General features: G+C 40.1%; 1 protein-coding gene and 1 long non-coding RNA gene across 5 annotated transcripts in view; one reads left to right on the top strand and one right to left on the bottom strand.

The window, feature by feature from the left end:
• Nucleotides 1-153: 153 nt before the first annotated feature.
• Nucleotides 154-11,907, bottom strand: LOC309506455. Its single transcript, XR_014208757.1, has 3 exons — nucleotides 11,577-11,907; nucleotides 2,701-2,899; nucleotides 154-2,403 (listed from the first exon to the last, which is right to left on the bottom strand). It is a non-coding gene; the product is annotated as an uncharacterized lncRNA (long non-coding RNA).
• A 2,899-nt stretch (nucleotides 11,908-14,806) lies between these two features.
• The window catches only part of LOC309506301 (uncharacterized protein), a 27,332-nt gene continuing 14,154 nt past the window's right edge, over nucleotides 14,807-27,984 (top strand). Inside the window, exons 1-3 of one of the 4 annotated variants that reach the window (XM_082180105.1) lie at nucleotides 14,807-15,838; nucleotides 17,055-17,253; nucleotides 18,883-19,956. In XM_082180105.1, the coding sequence (XP_082036231.1) occupies nucleotides 17,169-17,253; nucleotides 18,883-19,956 (1,159 nt within the window). In that variant the 5' untranslated portion in view covers nucleotides 14,807-15,838; nucleotides 17,055-17,168. Of the gene's footprint in view, nucleotides 15,839-17,054; nucleotides 17,254-18,882; nucleotides 19,966-21,544; nucleotides 21,692-27,984 lie in introns of those variants that run through there. The other 3 variants (XM_082180104.1, XM_082180106.1, XM_082180107.1) reach the window with 3 other exon arrangements.

Genomic DNA, 27,984 nt, shown 5'->3' with positions numbered 1-27,984 from the left:
TTACATCTTGTGAAAAGGGGCATAATAGCAATAGGTCCCCTTTAAAATAACTTTTAAAAAACGCGTCTCTAGACCTGCACTTAAGTGCGTCTCGTGTTTTAATCGCAAAAATATTTAATCGTTTTAATATACATGACATAATTTAATTATAAAAAAACACAGAAAAACTACTAAAACTAAATTACACTAAATTACTTTGGTGGAATAGAAATTATCATTCTCACTGAACAAAAGTGACAAACACGTGAATTTATCAACATTCTTCTAAATGTTCTCTTTTGAACTAAAATACTGAGAGTTGTTTTGTGCAGTCTTGTGACCAAAAATAAACAGGAACAAACACGATTGAATAAGTACATGTTCTTTTACTGTATGTGAAACGATGATAAAGATTAATTTGATTTAATATAGGCCTAGCCCTTGTGGCCCGACGGATGGAATGTGATTAGTAATTTCTGACTGGCATGTAAATGAACAAATCAAACAAATGCAAACAGGTAAAAGTGAAGCCCCTACCAGACAGAGTCAGTCTATAAACCAATGGTTCCCAAACTTTTTGAAAGCATGGCACCCATTTGTACAATTTTTTTTCCCCATGGCACCCCAACCCAATTAAACTAAACGTAGGACATGTGTACATACGTTTAATATTATTATGAAAATAGCATATAAATGATCAAATTGACTTATTGAGAAAAATAAGTATATATCAAACAATACATCCAATCAAAGATAATGATATAAAATGAGAAAAACACAGTTCAAGAGATTTATCGTAGGCTACTTCCATGTGTGTAAATGTTTGTTGATTTGTCATAAAACCTCAGAATTTCATTATTTTACATTATGTTCATGATGACTGAGTGATTCTGATGAGGACACCAAAAACACTTTATAGTGATTTTGACCCATATAGATTCCCTTGGATTAAGTCTCGTTCCTTTATGTACGAGTTTATGAATGATCTACTACGCTGTTTGGCAGTAAGCTACTGCAGAAATATGTGATAACCATAGCGTTTTCAATAATTAATTGGATAATGTTTTGATTAACTCAATACAAGTTAAACGTTTAGATATATAGCTAGAGGATTGGTGCGGTCTCTCATTACTCTTTCACGCCGGAAAGCCCACTGATCGTGTAGCCTGTAGCCTACACCAGACGCGCCATCGTCCTAACGTTTTTAATTATCTTTATTGGAAACAAATGAAGACTTCACACTTTACACCTACCTTTGTCTAGGCGTAAGATTTAGTCTCAGACGTGCGCTACACCCAGATGGTGCAACATTTATTAATTCTACGTAGGACTTAAAAAACGCATTTTCTGTTAAGCTTAGTCTTGCGACCGGGTGAACGTCCAGCTGGTGCAACCGGCCCCAGGTGTTTTTCAGAACTGATGCTGAAGTAAAGGTTTTACATTAAATGAAGTTTATCACAATTCTACAGTTTTTTTAAGACACAATGTTTTTTTCTGTTTATTGATATTAACACAGAAGTATACAGAGATAAAACAATGCAAGTATAGATAAAAGTATCATTTTTCCTGAAGCTTATCGGTTGTCCTGTATTGACCCAATTATGTACCAGTCCAAAAAATATCAGTTCTTGGTACCCATCCCTATCCTGAGTATCCTGAGCTTCTTTCCAGTATGAAGTCGCTCATGTGTTTTCAGTGATGTCGACTGACTGAAACTCTTGTCACAATATGAGCACTTGTAAGGTTTTTCTCCAGTATGAACTCGCTCATGAAATTTCCGCGTTCCCAACTGAGTGAAACTCTTGTCACAATATGAGCACTTGAAAGGTTTTTCTCCAGTATGAACTCGCTCATGTGTTTTCAGTGATGTCGACTGACTGAAACTCTTGTCACAAGATGAGCACTTGTAAGGTCTTTCTCCAGTATGAATTCGTTGGTGCTGTTTTAGATATTCAGATGCAGTAAAGCTCTTCCCACAGTCACAACACACATGATCTCTCACTTCATTATGTGTTTTCTGGTGCAGTTTAAAACGATCCAGTCGTGAAAAACTCTTTCCACAGAGAGAACACACATAAGGCTTCTCACCTGAATGAACTTTCAGGTGTTTGTTTAGATTTGATGACGTATAAAAATCTTTACCACACTGATCACAGTTATATGGTTTTTCTCCAGAGTGAATACGCAGATGAACTCTGAGAGCTGATGCATCAGAAAAACTCTTTCCACACTGAGTGCATGGATACGGTTTCTCTCCAGTGTGAATTCTCATGTGTTTCTTAAGGTCTGCTTTCCGTGTGAAACTCTTTCCACACTGAGAGCAGGAGTGCAGCTTTTTGGCTTTTGTTTCTTGAATTTTAAAGTTATGATGTTCCTCCTTAATTTTTCCCAGTTCTTGTCTTTGCTCTTTCACGTCCATCCGATCTAAAATAAACATAACATTAGAATCAGTTCAAGTGAACCCTGATTTAATAGCAGAAAGCAACAGAGATCTAGTATCAGACCTTTGATGTGCCAAAGTTTATTTCTGTCATTCTCTTGTTAATATGATCAAAATGAGTTTGACAACTGTTATAGCCTACAAGATTATGATTAAAAGTACATAAAAGATGACGATTAAAATTATATAAGCATTTCTCGAGAACTATTCATTCATATACTGATTATTAATTCACATCTACCAAAGCAGTCAACAATGAAGAATCAAGAATGGACACCAACCTATTTGTTCCTCAGTATCTTCATGTTTTATTCTGGATGGTTCTGGTTCACTCATGTCTTCAATCTCCTCTTTAATAAACTCCATCTTTAACAGTCACACAGATTTCAGCTGCTACTCCTGGAGTTTGTCCTTATCTTGTAGGATGATGGGAATATTCCCAGTATTTACAGGTGAATTGTTGTGGGATGGACACCAGATCTGCCAAATACAAAGAGAAGTTACTGAATTACTTTACTTACATTTAAATTAATTTAACATGTCTGTTTTCTGATAGAAATATAGGGGATTTGGATGCAGCTGCATTAAAAAAAAAAAGAAAAGAAAAGAAAAAAAAAAAGGTTTGTTAATGCTTGTCCAAAGTCTGAGAGAAATAACAAGACCACCATGTTTAACTGAGCTGCTGAAAAGCCTCTTTGTCTCCAATAGTTCTGTTTTCACCTCATTCACAGGGCTTGATTTGAGAGGGGAGGCAGAAAACATTGCTGGAAACAATTTTAAAAACCATAAGCACTAAAGCTGCTATAGTTCGAAAGTGGCAGTTTTGATGGAGTTTCTGGCTGTTTCTATCTAGAATATTATAATTTTAATCAGAAAAGAATGAATGAGTGCTTGTGACTGTGAGGGGTGAGAGAAAGAGAGAGTTAGTTCATTTCATTCAGAAATGATAACCCTGTTCTTTTCATTTTTACTCTTAGTTATCTAATGTTGTATTTTGTATATTCCATTTTAATGGTTTAATCAAAAATATCAAATTAATTGAATTCAAAAAACATTTATTTATTACAATAATAGGGCCATATGAAAAGGTTTTTTAATTATATTTTCATTGTGTGTGCATTTAAAAAAAAAAAAAAAGGTAATCAAATGAAGGCATAAAACATTAATTTATCTTTCATTAAAATGAAAATTAAACAAGCCCTTTAATTTTTTGGCAAACAAGTGGTACATGACAGGTTTAAGCTACTGTTAAAATTATAACATGGAAGAAATGTAGTTTTAATAATAATTGTAATATTATTATTAGTAGTAGTAGTATTTCATTAAGATGAACATTATACTGTAAAAGAGTAATATATTTCTATCGCAATTTCATTGAAAATACGCCCAATGGAAACACGTCAATTTCGCAAAAACTACCAATTTACGGCAAAAAAAATGTACGCTCGCATGAGGTGGTTTTTTAGGCCATTCGAAAAAGAAATATTTCGCAAAACTGCAATGGAAACAGTTTTTGCGCATTTACAGGTCACCTGACATAGATGACGCGGTATGTTTGGACAGAATACGAGACAGAGTTCTTTATTAAATTCATAAAAGACAGAAGAATTACAGGAATACTGGATTCTAAACCTCAAAAAAAAATGCCACAATCAAGACCTCGAAGTAGAAATGAGTGAGAAACACCCAGAAACACCTCATATGTGCCGCTCTCAAGTATAAGGGTCTTTCCTTGCCATTATTGGATAACACTAGTGGTCGACCGATATATCGCCAAGGCCGATATATCGCCAAGGCCGATATATCGGCCGATATTTGGCACTTTTAAAATATCGGCATCAGCCGATACGTTTTTCTGATTGGCCGATGTGTTGGAAGCGGGACTTTTATTTTGACGGTCGGCGCTGGTGTAACACCAGCGCCTGAGAAGAGAACGGCAGCGCCTGATCACACAGCGAATTCAACATTCAGCAAATGCGCATCTACATCATTTAAACAAATATCTAATAAACATTTAATTTCACAAACCTTGCAGATTTAATGGAATCCAGCTGTGATATCTTGTGAAGTGTGCGTCTGTAGCCTGCATAAACGTGTTACTGCGAGTGACGGTCGGTCCGTGCGAAATGAGTGAATCCAAACAGAAGATCAGCTTCACAGGAGACGCGATTGAAAAACTTTAAATCCTTCATTTTAAAATATGCTGTGCTATATCCAGTTGCCCACTGTGTCATATTCTTATCGTTTTCACTGTGTGCTGTAAGTAATATTATCATTACCTTGTCTTTATTTGAAAAAATATGATTACCAGTGCGCACAATATTACCAGATTACTGAGTGCAATGTTACATTGTTTACTTCCTTTTTATTCACATATTCATATATTTTTAAACAATTACTTTGTTTGTGAAAAATACTGTAATAGGATTGCAGATTAAAGAAGTTGCCATCTAAAGTATAAGCATGTTTATTTTAAAGATTTGTTTTCTAATTTATTTTAAATTTATAAAATATTGATTAAAATAAATATAAAGTATATAATAAAAATATCGGCTTTATATCGGCCATCCTGCTCTCAAAAAAACAATATCGGTCGACCACTAGATAACACACATACTGAAGGAGACCTTTGATTAATAATAATGGCCAGTGCGGTGGCTGACATAAATTAACCAACCAACATCTGTTGCTATGATTTTTGGTATGACTTATCACGAGAGGAAAAAGTTTTAGTCGCATAACATCGGTTAATGGAAGCGCTGTCATTTCGCAATAGTTTTTTGTCAACGTTTAGAAAAAAAATTAAAAATCTCAAGACTTTTGCGCAAATCTGTAATGGAAACCCGCCTAGTGAGACTGAGAGAAATAGCGACAGAGAGAGAAAGAGCAGCTTAATATTCTTTTGCATTTTTGCGCTACGGTTGAATAAACGAAGAAATAGGAAGCGAAAGGAAAGGGGCTCTATCGGGAGAGACAAAATAACAACGCCAGGCAGCGTTATTTAGAGAAACTGCTTAGCATCAACAACATGGACCCGAACCACCTGCAGCTACAGAATGGTAGAAAGACCCAGAAGCACTAACACCTTTCACACACCCTGACAAAGTCAATTACCTGGTTTATGATATCAGTGCTGGTTTTCAGCAGCTACTGAATATCTGCTCTGAATATGGGGTGAAATATGATGTGTTGTACAATGCCAAAAAGAGTGCTGTATTGATATGTAGGACAAAAGGGGACAGAGATCTTTGTTTTCCAGACTTTTATCTGTCAGGACAAGTGATGAGTGTCTGTAATAAAATTAAATATCTGGGTCATTACATTACAGATCAGTTATCTGATGATGAGGATTTGTACAGGCAGCGTCGCATATTATATGCCCAAGCTAACATGTTGGTAAGAAAATTCAACATGTGCACGGATGATGTCAAAATTAGCCTGTTTAAAGCATATTGCACTCCTTTGTATACTGCTCCTTTATGGACTAAGTTTAAAAAGGCAAGTATGCAGAAGCTTAAGGTTGCTTATAATGACTGTATGAGGACACTGCTCAACAAACCCAGGAGCTCCAGTGCAAGTGAACTGTTTTGTAATGCAGGGGTCAGTACCTTTCAGGCATTATTAAGGAGACTCATTTACAAATTTATTTGTCGCTTGAATGCCTCCAAGAACAGCATTGTTATGCGGTTGGTAAATCCTGGGTTTAATGCCATACGATATCAATCTTCACTGTGGAAACACTGGTATAACTGTCTTTTATATAAATGTTTTAGTGTTGTTTCTCCTGTTTTTATCTCTTTGTATATGTTTATCTTTCTCTTTTTCATGTATGTTGTATGTCATGTCTCTGCCTTCTGAATGGACCATGAGTCTGGAATAAAAGTTGATGATGATGATGATGAGTGCCTACACAATGCAAGAGTTTAAAAGCTTTAAGTCATTAGAAGCTTGTGAACATTTCTTATGCAGCTGGGTGCAACTTACAAACCCACAAACCTGTAAACTGCGAGAGCTCAGTCATACTTGAGGTTACAGGCGTCATTTATATGTGGAAATAAATCTGATATAAATCGGATGTGCATTTGGACCTGCCGTGTAAGTGGACAGATCGGACATTCCCCTGTCAATGCGTGTCGAACGTCATTGAAAAAAAAGTGTCTTTTTGAAACAGTTCGCGGTACAGATACATCTATAACAAATTAAACAACTGTAGTTGACTAACAGAGTATTCATTTTGTTCATTTGTGTTAAATAAAAAGCGATCTGGCGCTGAAATATGGCTTTTGAAATAAGGCTTTTGAAATCATGCTGACGCTGCTGTCAGTTTAGTGACAGGCATGCAGTTTCTCTAGATAACGCTGCATAGCATTGTTATTTTGTCTCTCCCGATAGAGCCCGTTTCCTTTCGCTTCCTCCTTCTCCCAAGAAACTGCGGCGTATCGCTAAAATGTAAACAAATACTAAGCTGCGCTCTCACTCTCTGTCGCTATTTCTCTCGGTCTCACTGTCGAAGTAACCATGGCAACAGATACCCATATAGCACACGTACGTCTGCAAGATGTCTGTTAAAGATCACTTCATCTGGAAAGCATCTGCTGTTTACTAACATCTGATAGACATCGTTAAGATGTCAGTTTAACATACATTCTAAATCATTACGTTTTCTAAACGTCTATTTGACATCTGACCATAGACTGTAAAAAATATGGACAAAGCGTCTGTGACGTCACCCATAGACTTCTGAAGAACGGTTTTGAGGCCGTTTATGGGGGGTATGGGCGGCGCCATATTTCAATACAAATGTTCAGAAAGGATAACTTACAGGTATGATGTGTTGTGTCAGATCATGGCCGAGACGTCAAATTTCAGGAATTCCACTCGGCGCAGCCTATGCTCGTTGTCAGCTGTCAATCAAGCTGTCAATCGCGCCCTTATTTGTCATACATTTTATATCTAAATACGATCTAAACTAACGAGTTAGAAAAAAATTCACCCCCCTCACAGTTGTCAGGCACTCGGAACCTATCGAAAAATACAATAAAAGTCCATGGGACCAATCTGTAAAAACATGAATTTATGCTGTGAAAACGGACATTTTAACATGGGGGTGTATGGACATTTGCTCCCTTTTGGGACCTTCCCCTAGCGGATTTTCGATGTATTGCAGTTTTTCGCACTTCCGGGTAGGCTTCATTTTTCAGATTAGAATGTTGCCGCTTGCATCTGACAGGAAACGTCCTATAGACGTATTGCAGATGAGCAAACACTCTAAAAAATACATCTTCCAGATGTAAACGCGCACATCAAATAGACGTCTCCGTGATATACGTGTGCTATCTGGGTAGTAACCACCTAATATGGTGGCGCCTTCCCAGAATGCAACGCGGAGTGAAAAGATTGTGACGTAACTCCTCACTGGCGAGCTAACTCACTTTTCACCGTAGTGGTTAGTCAAACAAGTCTTCGTAACAACTAACTCATCGTTATGGCTTCGAGGAAGACCGGGATTGTTTGTACAGTTAGAGGTTGTCATCATAACTGGTACAAAAGAAAGATTTACTTGGAGCAGGAGTGTTTTAATCATCGTTTACGTTTTAATCATCTGCCAGCTAGATGCATGAGTGTTTCAACCAGCTGCGATACCCGAACTGGGTGAGGCGGGGCTTTAGTTCTTTGTTGTATTAATCTGCTATGGCATGTGTAACATTCTTCTGTCAACTCTGCATAATCCTTCGCGATTGATATCGTTATTTAGCCCAGGGAAGCAAGGAAACGGAAGTGCCTCACAAAAAACGGAAATTGGACCCATATTTACTTCTGCGTTCGAAAATAAGGCAAACAGGTTGCGCTGGCGCCACCACAATGTTGCCCAGCATTAAATGGAAAGCTAAATGAAAGTGGATCGAAACTGTGCTACACATTTGTGCTTCGCGGACCGTTTATTAGTTCGGACCAGTAATATCCAGCAGCCATGTCACCCTGTAGCCCAAGACTGGTTGCCCACTGAAGCTAAGCAGGGCTGGGCCTGGTTAGTACCTGGATGGGAGACCTCCTGAGAAAACCAGGTTGCTGCTGGAAGAGGTGTTAGTGAGGCCAGCAGGGGGTGCTCACCCTGTGGTCTGTGTGGGTCCTAATGCCCCAGTATAGTGACGGGGACACTATACTGTTAAAGAGCACCGTCCTTCGGATGAGACGTTAAACCGAGGTCCTGACTCTCTGTGGTCATTAAAAATCCCAGGATGTCTTTCGAAAGAGTAGGGGTGTAACCCCGGCATCCTGGCCAAATTTGCCCAGTGGCCTCTGTCCATCATGGCCTCCTAATCATCCCCATACTGATTGGCTTCATCACTGTCTCCTCTCCACCAGTAAGCTGGTGTGTGGTGGGCGTTCTGGCGCAATATGGCTGCCGTCGCATCATCCAGGTGGATGCTGCACATTGGTGGTGGTTGAGGAGATCCCCCTTCTATGTAAAGCGCTTTGAGTGCTGAGAAAAGCGCTATATAAATGTAATGAATTATTATTATTATTATTATTATTAATAGACAGCGCAGCGAGCTACTCGATCACGCGACACCGTTACTACACAGCGCTAGAGTTCTCAACGGGTCGGGTCGGCCCGACAAACCCGACGGGACCCGCGGGTTCGGGTCGAAAATATAAGCAAATGACTCGGGTCGGGTCGGACCTCGGGCTTAATCTTTTCTGCTCAGTAAAAAAACAAAACATTTATTAATCATCGCTGCTGTTCACCGTAAAGAAAGTCTGGCTGCTGCGTGCAACATCATGGAGAGGGGCGGGGGCAGACCTGACGCCGCTGCGTGCACGCCTTTAGCCTGGAGAAGAAGATGGAGTTGGTGAAAAGTAAACTTGCCGCAGGTGAATTCACCGTCGCTACTACAGACTATTTATATATTTAAAGTTTATTGTTTCAGTTGTTTGTATTGTTAAAAGGCATGAACATTAAAGGTTGATTTGAATTCGCGTGTGCTGGTCATGATAATACGTGTATGAGAAAAAAAAAATCTGACGCGGCGTCGGGCCGGGTTCGGGCAGATAATTCATGTTGATGTGTCGGGTTACATCGGGTCCGGGCTTTAAAAGCCACGGGCCGGGTCGGGTCGGGTTGTAATTTTCAGGCCCGTTGAGAACTCTACACAGCGCTGGGAGAGCAAGTGAAAAAATACATTAAATTTGCCACAGAATTAATAACATCGATGCAAGATCCAGGGACACACATTCAGATTTGGTGCAGAGTTCTCTGTTATAAACCAAAGATATCAGATCAAACTGCGCTGACGTGGAAACCAGGATGAATGAACAAGTTATAGAAGGCTTGGATTAATGTACCGTAAAACTTCAAATAATAGCCGAGTCCCAAATAGACACCTGTCTCTTTTACACGCCTGGTGTGGCTACAGGTTTGGATAAATAAAGGCCGGTCTCAAATAGAGTCCCGGTCTGTTCGGGTTGTATTTAATCTTCTAAACCCGTCAGATCGTCTGTTTAAGCCAGTTCTATGGAGCAGATTGTGCACGCAAGAGAGCCCTGCGCATCTGGGCGGGAGCTGTTAGCGCAAGCAAGGCAGACAGAGTTAGCGGAGGCCGGAGAGGGAGAAGTGGAGGAGAGCGACGAGGAGGAGGAATTCGCCAATGAACTTGTAGTTGAGGATCGCGGTGATGATGATAGTGATGAATAGGGTCCTTTTGTATCACATGATTGCAGTTGTTTAACAGGGTAGCCTTCATTCTTTCTTGTTGATGTGTTTCGGGCTACTAGTTCATAGGCTCGATGGATATTACCGGTAACTTGTATTGTTCAGCCCATGGCTGTCACATCGTTTCGTTTTTTTATGCTGCCAATAATCAGAGATCATGTCTGTACTATGTTATGATTGTACTGTACAATTAAATAGCCTAAAATCGTTGCTTAGTCTACAGTCTGAATTCACTTTACCTCAGAGCATCCGTTGACTGAATTAAATGAGAATATCACCTGAAAATCCGATAACATCAGCAATTTTCATTCAAGCAGCCTATTTCTGTTAATGAATGTAAAACTGATTGCAGCACAGGGTGAAGTCAGTATATACATTAATGTACACTCATAGAGAATAATGTGTTCGAATTTTAAAGACGTGGCGTTGCGCTTCTCGTCTGGTGTGCGACCCCTTTAGAAATACGGAAATATAGTAGGCTAATTCTTACATTAACTGATCTGTTAAACACAAACACAGATTTGGTAACCTCCTACTGTCATGCTCATCTCAACACTAAGGCCTGTCTCATATAGACGCCCGTCTCAAATACAAGCCGGTGCAGTTCGGCGATTTGGGAAAATAAAAGCCTGGGCTATTATTTAAAGTTTTATGGTAGTAACACTAACTGTAACTATGGTATTGTGACAGAAATAGTCAAACGCTTAAGAGTACTACACATCCTTTTCCACCAGTTCAAAACCAATATCATATTTTAAAATGTTATTTTTAATGTGATGAACAAAAACATTGTTTTGAAAAAGTTTTTTTTTTTAAAGATTAAATTTACCATTGTAACCAGTAGGTGGTTGCTGAGGACCACTTTATTAGCTATTTTCACTACCTTATATCAATGTTTACCCTAGTTTTGCTATTACATTAATCTATATGATATTATGAATGAAATTAATTTAAGTTAATTTTATCTACACCTCAAATGAAGCTCAGTGCTTTATTGTCAGCTCAACAATATTACCACTTTCTGTAGAACTTAGTGGCTCCGGTGCTGCTGCCCTAAAATGTTAGTCTGGAGCCCTGTTAACTTAAAATAAAACTGCACATTGTAATTCCTGTACGTTAAGTCAATTTATTACCTAGGCATTTGTCAGCAATACAGTAAAAATTAAAAAATGGGGGAAATGTGAATATCTGCGTTGCAGGTTGATTTAAGGTGTGTGCCCCTACATTTTCAGCCTGTGCTCCTAAAAAAATTCAGTTATGGGCTACAACAGCGTTCCTAGTAAAAACAATTAGTCTGGAGCCCTAAACAGAGTCTGTGAAAACACTCTAGTTACACTCTAATGATAATAAACCAGGACACACAACGCATTACATTGACTCTTAAACACACTCACTCGAGGAGCTGGTTAATGTTAAACTCTGTAATCTGGTAACATCTCTCACCTGCAGACTGGAAATATACGGCATCCGAAGAAAATATTGCACATTTGTCCTTCATTCACGATCGTTAACAGCGTCACTTACAGCCTCAACAAGGGACAACATTTACTTTTTCAGCTCATCTCGAGTCTCTCTCGCGCTTTCTCTCTTCTGCGCATTCTCAGTGCGCATAGTGATGTTTCTTAAAGGGGCCGCATATTCTTAAAGTCCCCCTTTAGTCAATAATTGTATAATTTAAAACTCACCTTTGATCACCAAAATGACATATTTAAGCATTTGTTCCTTAAAAAAATAAATCTGCACGCCTTAAAATAGATTGAACTCCACACCCTTGTCTCATCTAGTACATGGTTCTATGAAAATAGCCTCACCTCCACCACTCACACCAGCTCAGAGTATGCTCAGAGTAAAAAAAAAAAGTTTGCATCGGATATTAAGTTGGCATTGTATCGCAATGCATCACATATTTGCATCGGTAAAAAACGACTCATTTATATTTAATTATTAGTAGATGCACTATACTTTTATTTTTTAGAAAGAATTTACACTACATAATTTGTATTGACCCTGTGATAGCAATATCTAAATTTTCAACTTGTTGCTTCATCTTCTTGGGTGAGTGTGATTTGAGCTTGAATAACATCCCGTAGTTAAGTAGATTCTTTTAAGTAAAGTTTAATAACAAAATGAACTGGAAAAATGTTACACGGTCAAAAAACTGCATCGCTACAATATTGCATCACACAAAAACAAACACTCATTGCCGGAAATTACAGCATCATCAATCAATATTTAATATAAAAATTACTTAGCCTACTCATAAGTTAAGTCAAGTCAAGTCAATTTATTTATAGAGCACAACATAAACACAACGTTTGTTGATCCACAGTGCTTTACAGACGGTCAAAAGGTTAAAAAAGATATTTTGATATAAAAAAACAAAAACAAAAAAAAACACACAGCATCACTCAAATGCAAGAGTAAAAAAATGAGTCTTTAAGCTAGATTTAAAAACGTTGAGCGATGGAGAGGCCCTGATATTAAAGGGTAAGCTGTTCCAAAGTTTAGGGGCAGCAACCGCGAAAGCTCTGTCACCTTTGGATTTGCAACGTGAACGAGGGACAGATAAAAGAAGCTGGTTACAAGATCTTAATGACCTAGAAAGGTTTCTAGGTAAATGATTATTTACCAATTGCTTAATGCACACACAATTTATTCCAGATCTATATAAAGAAACATAACTTATGGCTCTAACAGACCCAATTACGTACCGGTCCAAAAGATTACCGGTTCTTGGTACCCATCCCTACACTGAATACAGTAATACGGCTTCTCTCCATGAAGTCGCTCATGTGATCTCAGTGATGTCAACCGAGTGAAACTCTTGTCACAATATGACTTGTAAGGTTTTTCTCCAGTATGAATTCTTTTGGTGCTGTTTCAGATAGTCAGCTCTAGTAAAGCTCTTCCCACAACACACATGATGATCTTTCACATCATTATGTGTTTTCTGGTACAGTTTACAACTGTAGGCAGTACGTTATTCCACAGTCTGGTTTTTCCCATAGACAGTGTGGTTATTCCTCTTGTTCCACCGCAATTGCTCTACACTCCAATAGGTGGCGCAAATGCGCCTAAAAGCGGTTTACAAACTATCAGCAATACACTAGATGCCGCCTTGTCTACGGCAGTTCATTGGAACGAATGTCTTTAAGGCGACATCTAGTATATCTGTGCACCAGTCTGCGCACACGTCACACAGCAGGATGCACGCGCGCCCTCAGATCACTTGGACGTGGCTGTGTATAAGAGGTAAAAACGATATAAATACTGTTCGTTTTCTCACACAAACCGCTCGTTTCGTGTCTTAGGCCATCAATGTGTACTTACGATGGGGAATTGTTTAATTTGGAGTGGACGATGGGGAATTGCTTTAATTTGGACTCTGTGCATGCTCTTTGAGATAGTGACCATAGACCTCATTATATGACTGACAGACAAGAACGATTTGACCTAAAAATATCAAAATTGAAACTACTGCGGAAAAAAAGACACCTACATCTTGGATGCCCTTGAGGTAAGCTAAAACATACCAAAATTTAATTTCAAAATGAACTATCCCTTTAACAATACAAGATAATGCAAATGTCTAATAAAAAAAAAAGCGTTTTCAGGATAAAAAACGCGTAGGCAAATATCGCGAAGATTTTTTTAAATGAATCGAGAGAGGCAGATATCATTAGACAAAACTAACCTTTGGCACATTAAATGTCTGATTCTTGATACTCTTTCTTCTGTTAAATAAGAGTTCACTTGAACTTTTAACAAATCTCATTTTCATTTTAGATTGGCTGGAGATAAAACTGCAAAAACATGAACTGAATGAAGCAGAGGAGGAAAAGCAGAGCATCAAAACTCAAAGAACAAAAGCCAATAAGCTGCACTCCTGCACTCAGTGTGGAAAGAGTCACACAGAAAGGAAACCTTAAGACACACATGAGAATTCACACTGGAGAGAAACCGTATACATGCACTCAGTGTGGAAAGAGTTTTTCTCATTCATCAACTCTCAGTGTTCATCTGCGTGTTCACTCTGGAGAAAGACCATTTAACTGTGATCAGTGTGATAAAGATTTTATTTCATCATCAAATCTAAAAGATCACCTGAAAGTTCATTCAGATGAGAGGCCTTATGTGTGTTCTCTCTGTGGAAAGAGTTTTTCAGTGCTGGATCATTTTAAACGGCACCAGAAAATACATAATAAAGTGAGAGATCATGTGTGTTGTGACTGTGGGAAGAGCTTTACTAGAGCTGGTGATCTGAAACAGCACCAAAGAATTCATACTGGAGAAAAACCTTACAAGTGCTCATATTGTGATAAGAGTTTCACTCATTCTGGAAACCTGAAAGTACATGAGCGAGTTCATACTGGAGAGAAGCCGTACCACTGCACTCAGTGTGAGAAGAGTTTTATAAGTGCCAGAGGTCTCGGAAATCACCTGTATGTTCATACTGGAGAGAAACCTTTCAACTGTGATCAGTGTGGTAAAGATTTTATTTCATCATCAAATCTAAAAGATCACCTGGAAGTACATTCAGACGAGAAGCCTTATGTGTGTTCTCTCTGTGGAAAGAGTTTTTCAAGGCTGTATCGTTTTAAACGGCACCATAAAACACACAATGAAGTGAGAGATCATTTGTGTTGTGACTGTGGGAAGAGCTTTAGATGACCATCTGATACGGCACCAAAGAATTCATACTGGAGAAAAACCTTACAAGTGCTCATATTGTGACAAGAGTTTCACTCGGTCTCCACATCTGAAATCACACGAGCGACTTCATACTGGAGAGAGTAGTACTGTACTAAGAGAGTTTTGTCCAATCAAAAACTCTAGTGATCGAGTGCTTTCAGGTAAACAATGTGAGTTTCAGATAAAATAAATGTATTGAAATTTGTAGAGATCATCGTTAAAAAAAAACTTGTCATGTTCTTTTCCAATTGCATTTGCTACTATTTATTCGTGGTCACAGGACTGCACAAAAAGACTCAGTGAAAAGTGAAAAGAGTGCACATTTACAATTTTATATATATACACAGTGTGTGCAGAATTATTAGGCACGTTGATTTTCTGATCATATTTTTTTTCCAGGCACACTTTACCAATTCCAAACCACATTAATCGTAATAACTACTATTCATTTTGTATTTACAACAAACCTTAACATTAAACCTGTTAGTTGAAAATAGCGCGTAAAGGTTTTTTGTCCAACAATCAAAACTAATGGATGGTAACATTGACTTCTATGATGTTCAACCCTCATAACTCTGTTAAAATCTCAGAAAATCTGGTTTAGGGTTTCATGACCCTTTTTAACAGTGCGGAGATGTGGTTTACTTAAGAATATGCGGCCCCTTTAAGAAGAACGACACCGTGCGCACTGAGGATGCGCAGAGGAGAGAAACGCGAGAGACGAGACTAGTGCTGATAAACCATGGACTGTTGTTCATCTGTGGCTTAAACTTTCAACAGTTGAAGCTGAAAGTGTTGCCAATTTGAGGATTTTGTCGCCAAATTTCTCGACTTTCTCATTGCTGCTGCGACTTGTATTAACGTTTTGTGACAAGGAGCTATTTTGCCAAGACCTAACGTAAAATAAAAAGTAGTGATTTTTTTTATGAAGGGCTATTTTTTACGTATTTTACATAGACCTACACATAGTCGAATAAACACATAAGGATTTTGCAGTGTGGAGAAAACCAACAGTAAGTAGTAGAGAATTTGTGTGTTTGCATTTTAGCGTCTTTGTTTCCCTAGCGACGGAGTGTGAGATCATGCGCTGTAAACCCGTCGTGTCGAGCTCAAGTTAGCTCGTTATACGCAAATAAATGGCTGAATAGGAAAAAAAGTTATCAGTGGTTCTGTCCAGGTTGTACCTAATGATGTATAGCGAATAAATAGCTAAAAGCATTTTCAGTTGCTCACGGTGGAATAGTTGCTCTGTCTTGCTAAAGGGAACAAGACCCATCAATTCCTGTTATCTCCAGAAGCGATAGTGTCTGATAGTGGTTTTTAATTTGAATTATCTATTATTATGATATTTCATACATTATAAGAGCTTAAGTAGACATAATATTGTAAAACAATATTATACGGATCATTATTTAAGAATTATAATGTTAATTTATAAATGCATATGTGTATGGGTTATAGTATAAATCTTAGTCATATACAATTTGTGACATTTTACAAAGGAGTTTAAAAAAGAGTTGATTAACAGAGTGACTATAATGCGCACAGACAAAACGGGTTCCTTAGAAATGAACAAAACAATCAAATGTAAAATAATATGAAATAAAATGTGTTCTGTTGCAAGTTCACATACTTGAGCTTATGTTTTATTGTTGAGCTCAAGCTCAGTTCAAACCTTATTCTTTATAAGCTGTCATTAGGGGAAGATGAATGGGAAGTGGGTGTCCCTTATTTTGCCACACTGAAGGTGACAACCTTAATGCTATATGACCATGAGTGGGGAATGTTTTAACATACACATTTTTAGACTTGTGGATATTACCTGGGGATATTTTGGGGATATTTAATTTAATTTTATCAATCAATAAATTCCTCTTGAAACAAACTTTGTTGTATTATTTTAATTTAATACTGTGAAGCTGCTTTGATACAATCTGTATTGTGAAAAGCGCTATACAAATAAACTTGACTTGACTTGACTTGTATGTAATTTGTTTTCATATAGTGGTTCATATTACCTGGTAATATATCACTAATTATAGTGTAATAATATTTTGGTAGAGAGGTTTTCACTGACCATGTTTTAGACTGTTGACAGTGACACCAATAAAATATGCTTAATGTTCCACTTTACAGAAGATCTCAGACATCAGCATAATGAATATGGTGAAAACAGGGAAAACACGTATTAAAACTGTAAATTCAGTAACTTCTTTTTGAATTTGGCAGATCTGGTGTCCATCCCACAGCAAGTCACCAATAAATACTAGGAATATTCCCATCATCCTGCAAGAGAAGGACAAACTCCAGGAGTAGCAGCTGGAATCTGTGTGACTGTTAAAGATGGAGTTTATTAAAGAGGAGATTGAAGACATGAGTGATCCAGAACCATCCAGAATAAAACATGAAGATACTGAGGAACAAATAGGTTGGTGTACATTCTTGATTCTTCATTGTTGTTTGCTTTGGTAGCTGTGAAATAATAAGCAGTATATGATTTAAAAAAAAAATAATAATATAGAAATGCTTATATCGTCATCTTTAATGTACTTTTAATCATAATCTTGTAGGCTATAATAGTTGTCAAACTCATTTTGATCATATTAGCAAGAGAATGACAGGACTAAACTTTGGCACATCAAAGGTCTGATACTAGATCTCTGTTGCTTTCTGCTATTAAAGGGATAGTTCACTTTGAAATAAATGTTTGGGATGTTTTAGCTTACCTCAAGGGCATCCAAGATGTAGGTGTCTTTTTTTCTGCAGTAGTTTCAATTTTGATATTTTTAGGTCAAACTGTTCTTGTCTGTCAGTCATATAATGCAGGTCTATGGTCACTATTAAAACAATTCCCCATCGTCCAAATTAAACAATTCCCCATCGTAAGTACACATTGAGACGAAACGAGCGGTTTGTGTCAAGTCAAGTCAAGTCAAGTTTATTTGTATAGCGCTTTTCACAATACAGATTGTATCAAAGCAGCTTCACAGTATTAAATTAAAATAATACAACAAAGTTTGTTTCAAGAGGAATTTATTGATTGATAAAATTAAATTAAATATCCCAAAAATATCCCCAACTGAGCAAGCCAAAGGCAACAGTGGCAAGGAACCGAAAAACTTCATCAAGTGACCTAATGGTGTCCTAAAACTCCATCAGGTGACCTAATGGAGAAAAAAAAAAACCTTGGGAGAACCCAGGCTCAGTCGGGGGCCAGTTCTCCTCTGGCATTTATGAGCTAGAGGCCGGATTGTGTGAGAAAACGAACAGTATTTATATCGTTTTTACCTCTTATACACAGCCACGTCCAAGTGATCTGAGGGCGCGTGCATCCTGCTGTGTGACGTGTGCGCAGACTGGTGCATAGATATATACACTAGATGCCGCCTTGTCTACGGCAGTTCATTGGAACGAATGTCTTTAAGGCGACATCTAGTATATCTGTGCACCAGTCTGCGCACACGTCACACAGCAGGATGCACGCGCGCCCTCAGATCACTTGGACGTGGCTGTGTATAAGAGGTAAAAACGATATAAATACTGTTCGTTTTCTCACACAAACCGCTCGTTTCATGTCTTAGGCCATCAATGTGTACTTACGATGGGGAATTGTTTAATTTGGAGTGGACGATGGGGAATTGTTTTAATTTGGACTCTGTGCATGCTCTTTGAGATAGTGACCATAGACCTGCATTATATGACTGACAGACAAGAACGATTTGACCTAAAAATATCAAAATTGAAACTACTGCGGAAAAAAAGACACCTACATCTTGGATGCCCTTGAGGTAAGCTAAAACATACCAAAAATTAATTTCAAAATGAACTATCCCTTTAACAATACAAGATAATGCAAATGTCTAATAAAAAAAAAAGCGTTTTCAGGATAAAAAACGCGTAGGCAAATATCGCGAAGATTTTTTTAAATGAATCGAGAGAGGCAGATATCATTAGACAAAACTAACCTTTGGCACATTAAATGTCTGATTCTTGATACTCTTTCTTCTGTTAAATAAGAGTTCACTTGAACTTTTAACAAAACTAATTTTCATTTTAGATTGGCTGGAGATAAAACTGCAAAAACATGAACTGAATGAAGCAGAGGAGGAAAAGCAGAACATCAAAACTCAAAGAACAAAAGCCAATAAGCTGCACTCCTGCACTCAGTGTGGAAAGAGTTTCACACAGAAAGGAAACCTTAAGACACACATGAGAATTCACACTGGAGAGAAACCGTATACATGCACTCAGTGTGGAAAGAGTTTTTCTCATTCATCAACTCTCAGTGTTCATCTGCGTGTTCACTCTGGAGAAAGACCATTTAACTGTGATCAGTGTGATAAAGATTTTATTTCATCATCAAATCTAAAAGATCACCTGAAAGTTCATTCAGATGAGAGGCCTTATGTGTGTTCTCTCTGTGGAAAGAGTTTTTCAGTGCTGGATCATTTTAAACGGCACCAGAAAATACATAATAAAGTGAAAGATCATGTGTGTTGTGACTGTGGGAAGAGCTTTACTAGAGCTGGTGATCTGAAACAGCACCAAAGAATTCATACTGGAGAAAAACCTTACAAGTGCTCATATTGTGATAAGAGTTTCACTCATTCTGGAAACGTGAAAGTACATGAGCGAGTTCATACTGGAGAGAAGCCGTACCACTGCACTCAGTGTGAGAAGAGTTTTATAAGTGCCAGAGGTCTCGGAAATCACCTGTATGTTCATACTGGAGAGAAACCTTTCAACTGTGATCAGTGTGGTAAAGATTTTATTTCATCATCAAATCTAAAAGATCACCTGGAAGTACATTCAGACGAGAAGCCTTATGTGTGTTCTCTCTGTGGAAAGAGTTTTTCAAGGCTGTATCGTTTTAAACGGCACCAGAAAACACACAATGAAGTGAGAGATCATTTGTGTTGTGACTGTGGGAAGAGCTTTACTAGAGATGACCATCTGATACGGCACCAAAGAATTCATACTGGAGAAAAACCTTACAAGTGCTCATATTGTGACAAGAGTTTCACTCGGTCTCCACATCTGAAATCACACGAGCGACTTCATACTGGAGAGAGTAGTACTGTACTAAGAGAGTTTTGTCCAATCAAAAACTCTAGTGATCGAGTGCTTTCAGGTAAACAATGTGAGTTTCAGATAAAATAAATGTATTGAAATTTGTAGAGATCATTGTTAAAAAAGAACTTGTCATGTTCTTTTCCAATTGCATTTGCTACTATTTATTCGTGGTCACAGGACTGCACAAAAAGACTCAGTGAAAAGTGAAAAGAGTGCACATTTACAATTTTATATATATACACAGTGTGTGCAGAATTATTAGGCACGTTGATTTTCTGATCATATTTTTTTTCCAGGCACACTTTACCAATTCCAAACCACATTAATCGTAATAACTACTATTCATTTTGTATTTACAACAAACCTTAACATTAAACCTGTTAGTTGAAAATAGCGCATTAAGGTTTTTTTGTCCAACAATCAAAACTAATGGATGGTAACATTGACTTCTATGATGTTCAACCCTCATAACTCTGTTAAAATCTCAGAAAATCTGGTTTAGGGTTTCATGACCCTTTTTAACAGTGCAGAGATGTGGTTTACTTAAAGGGATAGTTCGCCCAAAAATGATATTTAAGCCATGATTTACTCACCCTCAAGCCGTTCGAGATGCATATGTCAATCTTTTTTCAGACGAACACATTTTCAGTTATTTTAGAAAATGTCTTAGATCTTTCAGTGGTTATAATGTGAGGCAATGGGGTCCAGCTGCTTCAAGTCCGAGAATGTGCATGCATCCTTCACAAAAATAATCCACCCGGCTCCAGGGGGATAAACGAAGGCCTTCCGAGGGTAATCCGTGCGGTTTTGTCGTAAAAATGTACATATTTAAAACTTTATAAACGAAGATAACTGGCTTCCGGTGGCGGTCGGTGCGCGTTCATGGAGATGGATGCTGGCGTGTGACGTAGGACGTAGCGTAGGAAGCGTTGTGACGTAGAACGAACGTAGAGTTTTGTTTTGCTCTGCTCTCTGGCTGCGCTGTCACGTTCGTTCTACGTCACGACGCTTCCTACGCTACGTCCTACGTCATACGCCAGCATCCATCTCCATGAACGCGCACCAACCGCCACCGGAAGCCAGTTATTTTCGTTTATAAAGTTTTAAATATGTACATTTTTACGACAAAACCGCACGGATTACCCTCGGAAGGCCTTCGTTTATCCCCCTGGAGCCGGGTGGATTATTTTTGTGAAGGATGCATGCACATTCTCGGACTTGAAGCAGCTGGACCCCATTGCCTCACATTATAACCACTGAAAGATCTAAGACATTTTCTAAAATAACTGAAAATGTGTTCGTCTGAAAAAAGATTGACATATGCATCTCGAACGGCTTGAGGGTGAGTAAATCATGGCTTAAATATCATTTTTGGGCGAACTATCCCTTTAAGAATATGCGGCCCCTTTAAGAAGAACGACACCGTGCGCACTGAGGATGCGCAGAGGAGAGAAACGCGAGAGACGAGACTAGTGCTGATAAACCATGGACTGTTGTTGATCTGTGGCTTAAACTTTCAACAGTTGAAGCTGAAAGTGTTGCCAATTTGAGGATTTTGTCGCCAAATTTCTCGACTTTCTCATTGCTGCTGCGACTTGTTTTGTCTTGTCTTGTCTTGTCTTGTCTTGACTTGACTTGTCACGTTTTGTGACAAGGAGCTATTTTGGCAAGACCTAACGTAAAATAAAAAGTAGCGTTTTTTTTTATGAAGGGCTATTTTTTACGTATTTTACATAGACCTACACATAGTCGAATAAACACTTAAGGATTTTGCAGTGTGGAGAAAACCAACAGTAAGTAGTAGAGAATTTGTGTGTTTGCATTTTAGCGTCTTTGTTGCCCTAGCGACGGAGTGTGAGATCATGCGCTGTAAACCCGTCGTGTCGAGCGCAATTAGCTAGTTAAACGCAAATAAATGGCTGAATAGGAAAAAAAGTTATCAGTGGTTCTGTCCAGGTTGTACCTAATGATGTATAGCGAATAAATAGCTAAAAGCATTTTCAGTTGCTCACGGTGGAATATTTGCTCTGTCTTGCTAAAGGGAACAAGACCCATCAATTCCTGTTATCTCCAGAAGCGATAGTGTATGATAGTGGTTTTTAATTTGAATAATCTATTATTATGATATTTCATACATTATAAGAGCTTAATTAGACATAATATTGTAAAACAATATTATACGGATCATTATTTAATAATTATAATGTTAATTTATAAATTCATATGTGTATGGGTTATAGTATAAATCTTAGTCATATACAATTTGTGACATTTTACAAAGGAGTTTAAAAAAGAGTTGATTAACAGAGTGACTAATGCGCACAGACAAAACGGGTTCCTTAGAAATGAACAAAACAATCAAATGTAAAATAATATAAAATAAAATGTGTTCTGTTGCAAGTTCACATATTTGAGCTTATGTTTTATTGTTGAGCTCAAGCTCAGTTCAAACCTTATTCTTTATAAGCTGTCATTAGGGGAAGATGAATGGGAAGTGGGTGTCTGTTGCAAGTTGGTGAATAAGGACGCTACACATACAGTGGGTTAAGATCTGTGTATTTATATATTGCCGAACTCACATGCATGCCCAGCACAAAACTGCTGACTTCCTGTTACATGTTAACATACCCAAGTTTTTCCACAAGATGGAGCAGCTGCCTAAGCAGTACAACAGGATACCCTGTAACATCTCCCTTCCTGTAGTAAGATATCCAAACATTAAATGGCATTGCCCACAAACCTTAACTTCATTAAACTCTACCTGTTAACTCTGCAAAGAACACCCCAACTTATTAGCAGGCTATTACCATGAACAGAACAAAACCTAATTTACCTAACACAGCTGTTGGAACACAAATACCGATATGACAGCTATTAGCAGTGTTCTTGTTTTCCAGTGTTCACTTTCCTTTTCAGTTTGCCCCACTTACAGGTTCAATCTATCCCGAGGCTTAATTAGCCTGCCACTCCGGGAGTATGCCTGGCCCTGCTCCGCTCGGTGTGGCGTGCAACTGGTTTGCGATGAATGGGTTACCACCCCATGACTGGTGCCTGTCTCTTCACCGCTGTCCTCGCTCGCAGAGCCCTCCTCTGTGGCATGTGCGTCCCCGGGATGCTCAGGGGAATGTTCTAGATGCCCTGATGACATCGAGGGGACTCTCTCCGCAGGTCTAAGATCGACCCTGTTGCGACGGTATGTCGTCCCCTCCACATTAACAACATAGGACCTGGGGCCCGCCTGCTGCAGGCACACCCCTTTTCTCCACCGGCCAGTCCTGTCCCCAGGGAGTGGTTTCATCCTGATGGGCTGGCCTATGTTCAGCTCAGGTAAATCTTTGGCTGATCTGTCATAGCTCAGTTTTGCCATCTGGCGTTTCACACACAATTTGTCCGGTATCTCATTGATGACCCGGGGCATCAGGAGCTGGTCCGCCACAGGGAGGTGCGTCCTCAGTCTCAGGTGCGTCCTCTGCAGTGCAGTCCTTCGGTGGGTGTGTTTCTCCAATGGAGAATAGCTTTCCATGGGTCCTCGCCAGCAAACGCGGCTCTTCTGCACAGGTTTTTTACAATCTTTACTGCCGACTCTGCTTTGCCATTGGCTTTTGGGTGTCTTGGCGATGAGGTAACATGCTCAAAGGACCACTCTTTTGCAAATGTCCTGAAAGCTCCACACGCAAACTGACATCCACAGTCAGAAATGACCCGGTCTGGTATGCCATGGCGTGCAAATTGAGCCTTGCACCTCAGGACCGTAGTTTCAGCTGAGAGGTCAGGAAGCAGATCGACCTCCCAGAAGTCAGAGTAATGGTCCACCACGAGCAGGAAATCCTTTCCTGCATGGTTGAACAGGTCCATGCTCACTATCTGCCAGGGACGTGTGGGTAGTGGGTGTGACATCATGGTCTCCTTCTGTTGTTCATGTGAATACTCATTGCACACAGAGCATTGTTGCACAAAGTCTTTGATTTCCCCCTGCATGTTGGGCCAGAAAAGAGTGTCACGAGCTTGCCTGTAGCAAGCCTCTCCCCCTATGTGGCTGTAGTGGATCCGTCTCAGCATTTCCGGTCGCAAAGTTTTAGGAATGATAACACGCTGGCTTCTGAAGAGTATGCCGTCCTGCACACTGATTTCGTCTCTGATGGCCCAGTACCCTCTAATCCCAATGGGCGTCTCCTCTCTGCAGTCTGGCCATCCTTCAAGCACGACAGTCTTGAGCATCTGAAGGCACTCATCCTTCTCTGTGTGTTGTCGGATTTGTGTGAGGCGTTGGCTGGTGACGTTCAGATAGTCTGTCTGCTGAATTGCTGCGGTGTAGTACTGTTCCTGCTGCAGGCTGCAGACCATTTCCCGCCTGTACTGTGTGTCTGTGCTCTGTGGTGGGGTAGCAGCTCTGCTGAGCGTGTCGCTGATGTACATTTCCGGGCCTGGCTTGTACACCACTTTGAGGCAGTAGTTCTGAAGCGTAAGGAGCATGCTCTGGAGACGCTTTGGTGCACTGAGGAGGGGCTTAATGAAGATGGACACCAATGGGCGGTGATCTGTCTCTGCTGTAACATCACCTCTCCCATACAGGTAGTAGTGGAATCGCTGACAGGCAAACACAATGCTCAGGCATTCTTTTTCTATTTGAGCATAATTTTGCTCTGTTTGGGACAATGCACGGGATGCAAATGCAACTGGCTGCCCTTCCTGCAGCAAGCAGCAGCCCAGGCCTGTCTGGCTGGAGTCGCTCTGTATAGTGACCGGCCTGTTAATGTCATAATACCTCAGAACAGGTACAGCTGTAATCAGCGTCTTGATCTCCTTCATGGCCGTGTCGTGTTTTGGCAGCCAGTGCCACTGTACATCTTTATCCAACAGCCTCCTCAGTGGTTCGCAGACCTCTGATAAGCGCGGCATGAACTTGGACAGGTAGTTCACAAACCCCACAAAACGCTGCACGCCTTTAGTGTCTGTGGGGTTGGGCATGTCCAGAACTGCTCTGACCTTGTCAGGGTCCGCTTTGAGGCCCTCGGCCGAGAGGACGTGGCCGTGAAAGCGGACTTCCTTAACTCGAAATTGCAATTTCTTCAGACTCAGCCTCAATTTTACTTCTCTGCATCTGTCCATAAGTGCGGTGAGGTTTGCATCATGGTCTCGAATGGCTTCCTCCTCTGTGTCGCCACAGCCCACAATTAAGATGTCGTCAGCTATAGGCTCAATTCCTTTCAAGCCCACCAGGAGCTCGTGCTGCTTCCTCTGATACAGCTCTGGCGCAACCGACACGCCGAAAGGGAGTTTCAGCCAGCGTTTCCTGCCCCACGGCGTCCAAAATGTAGTCATCAGGCTGCTCTCCTCATCCAGGCGGCACTGTAGAAACGCGTCCCGCGCGTCCACCAGCGTGAAGATACGTGCTTTTGGCAGTTTGTACAGCACATCATCTAAGGTGGGCATAAGGTAATGGGACCGCTTGAGAGCTCGGTTCAGGGGTCTGGGGTCAATGCAGAGCCTAAGTTTCTCTGGCTTCTTAACTATGACCAGATTACTTATCCAGTCAGTGGGTTGTGTGACTGTGACTAAGTGTCCATCCCTTTCATACTGGTCCAACTGCGTTTTAACGGCTGCTTTGAGGGCCACTGGTACGTTTCTGGGAGCGCACTGCACAGGGGCCACAGTGCTGTCCAGCTCAAAGTGAAGGTCGCCAGGCAGAGAGTCAATTGGGCCGTTGAAGACATCATGGTACGTGCTGATTAAGCTCTCTTTAGTCAGCATGCTCAACTTGATGTGCTCTACACTATTCAGCTCCTCTGGAATAGTGAAGCGTATCAGACCGAGATCCTCGCATGTGGAACCCGAAAGCAGTGGCCTCTGGCCGGATTTCACGATTTCAAAGTCAAGTTTGTGTCTCTTGCCTCTAATGACGCACTGAGTACTGAACAGGCCCATTGAGTTCATCCAAGCACTGTTGTAAAGTTTCAGTCTAGTGAGACTAGGCTGAAGAGCCGTCGTGGGTGATAGTCTCATTTTATCCTTAATGCTCATCACGTTGCAGGTTGCTCCAGAGTCGAGCTGGCATCTCTGGGGCCCATTCTGCAGTGGGAGGTTGACAAACCATTTCTTACCCTGTGTGTTCACTGCTCCTATGCTCATTGCTGTGTAGATCTGGCCAAGATTGCCACCATCATCATCTTGGTCCTCTTCAGAGGGGGCGTCCATAGTGTGCAACTGGCGTGTGTTTTGGCCTCTTTTCATGCACACTTTAACGAAGTGATTGGGGGTGCCGCACGAGCGGCATGTTTTCCCAAAAGCGGGGCACTGGTCCCGCCCACGTCTGTGTTGAGTTCCACAGTACCTGCACTCGCCTGTCCCTCTCATGCTCTGTGCAGGTTTGATGGTCTGCTCGAATGGCCTGCTGGTAGGCCGCCGTCGCTGTCCCTCTGCCACATTAAGGCTTTCCCCAGGCCTAGAGGTGTCCAGCGCCATTGTTTTCAACTTACTGTCCATAATCTCTGCAGCGCGGCAAATCTCAACCGCCATTGCCAATGTGAGGTCTTTTTCTCTAAGCAGGCGGCGTCTCGCGCCCTCATCAGTTATTCCAAGAACAAGCCTGATGTCTCTTATAAGCTGGTCTCTTAAGGTTCCATATTCACATGTTGCCGCTTTTTCTCTCAGTCTCGTAACAAATGCATCAATAGTCTCCCCCTCCTCTTGTCTAAGATTTCCAAAGACGTACCTCTCAAAGATGACATTTTTAGTGGGTGTAAAGTAGTCTTCAAGGGCTTCCAATATGGCTTTTACATCTTTCTGCTGGTCTTGTGTGAGACCCAGGTTGTGCTTATATATGTGTCGGCACTCACTGCCCATTAGCTGTCTCAGTGTTGCTGCTTGCACGTCCGCATCTTTCTCACATAGTCCGGTCGCCAGCAAATAATCGTCAAACTCTGCTCGAAAACTTGCCCAGTTGCTGCTCAGGTCACCAGACATCTTCATCGGCTCCGGTGGCGGAATGGACGACGCCATATTACAGTCACAATGTTATGTCTAATGTTAACTGGTTTGCCGCGAACTTAACTTTCCAGTAAACAAACAAAACGCGTCGCGTTAGCGATGGGCTACATAAGCTCACTTTTGGGTCCTAATCTATCTGACACCATGTTGCAAGTTGGTGAATAAGGACGCTACACATACAGTGGGTTAAGATCTGTGAATTTATATATTGCCGAACTCACATGCATACCCAGCACAAAACTGCTGACTTCCTGTTACATGTTAACATACCCAAGTTTTTCCACAAGATGGAGCAGCTGCCTAAGCAGTACAACAGGATACCCTGTAACAGTGTCCCTTATTTTGCCACACTGAAGGTGACAACCTTAATGCTAAATGACCATGAGTGGGGAATGTTTTAACATACACATTTTTAGACTTGTATGTAATTTGTTTTCATTGTGGTTCATATTACCTGCAGGGTGGCCGCGGGTCCTTAAAAATTCTTAAAGTTTTCCTAATAAAAGGCCTTAAAAAGTCTTAAAATTTCTTAAATTCAGATTCGATAGGTCTTAAATATTTCTGGTTACGTTACCGCTAAAATGTATCCAGTCTGACGGACCTAATATCTGTCAAATAACCAGTGAAGCATCGAATCGCGAGAATGATTCAGATTTTATTACATAAACAGATATTGATAATGATAATGTAGGCTTTTTCTGGTAACGCTGTTGAGGCTCGCGCTGCTTGTGTCTGTGATAGATTTTATAGGAAGAAATCAAAACAAATGAGCATAATGGCAAACATAAAAAAACTCCCAGAAGAAACATACTGAGGTAAAAATTCAAAATGTTGAGTTTTTTTAATTTATAACATGTGATATAGTTAAGTAACATACATGACGGGAGCTATTTTGCTGAATATTCTCACGATTGCAAATGTTACATTGATTTTAGTTCAATAAACAAGTAGTGACAGAGCTCGAATTTCGGCGCGGGATTGCGCATAATTTTGATTGCGTCTTCTATCAGCTCGTTAAGAGCTGCAGGCGGCGATAATACTCTCGCGTTTCGGGAGTTGGGATAGACGGAATTGTCACTTGCATAATCGGGTCAGCATT

Source organism: Leuciscus leuciscus (genome assembly GCF_965113295.1).
Source record: "Leuciscus leuciscus genome assembly, chromosome: 9".
Lineage (NCBI taxonomy): Eukaryota > Metazoa > Chordata > Actinopteri > Cypriniformes > Leuciscidae > Leuciscus > Leuciscus leuciscus.
This window is presented reverse-complemented; position numbering and strand designations above follow the sequence as displayed.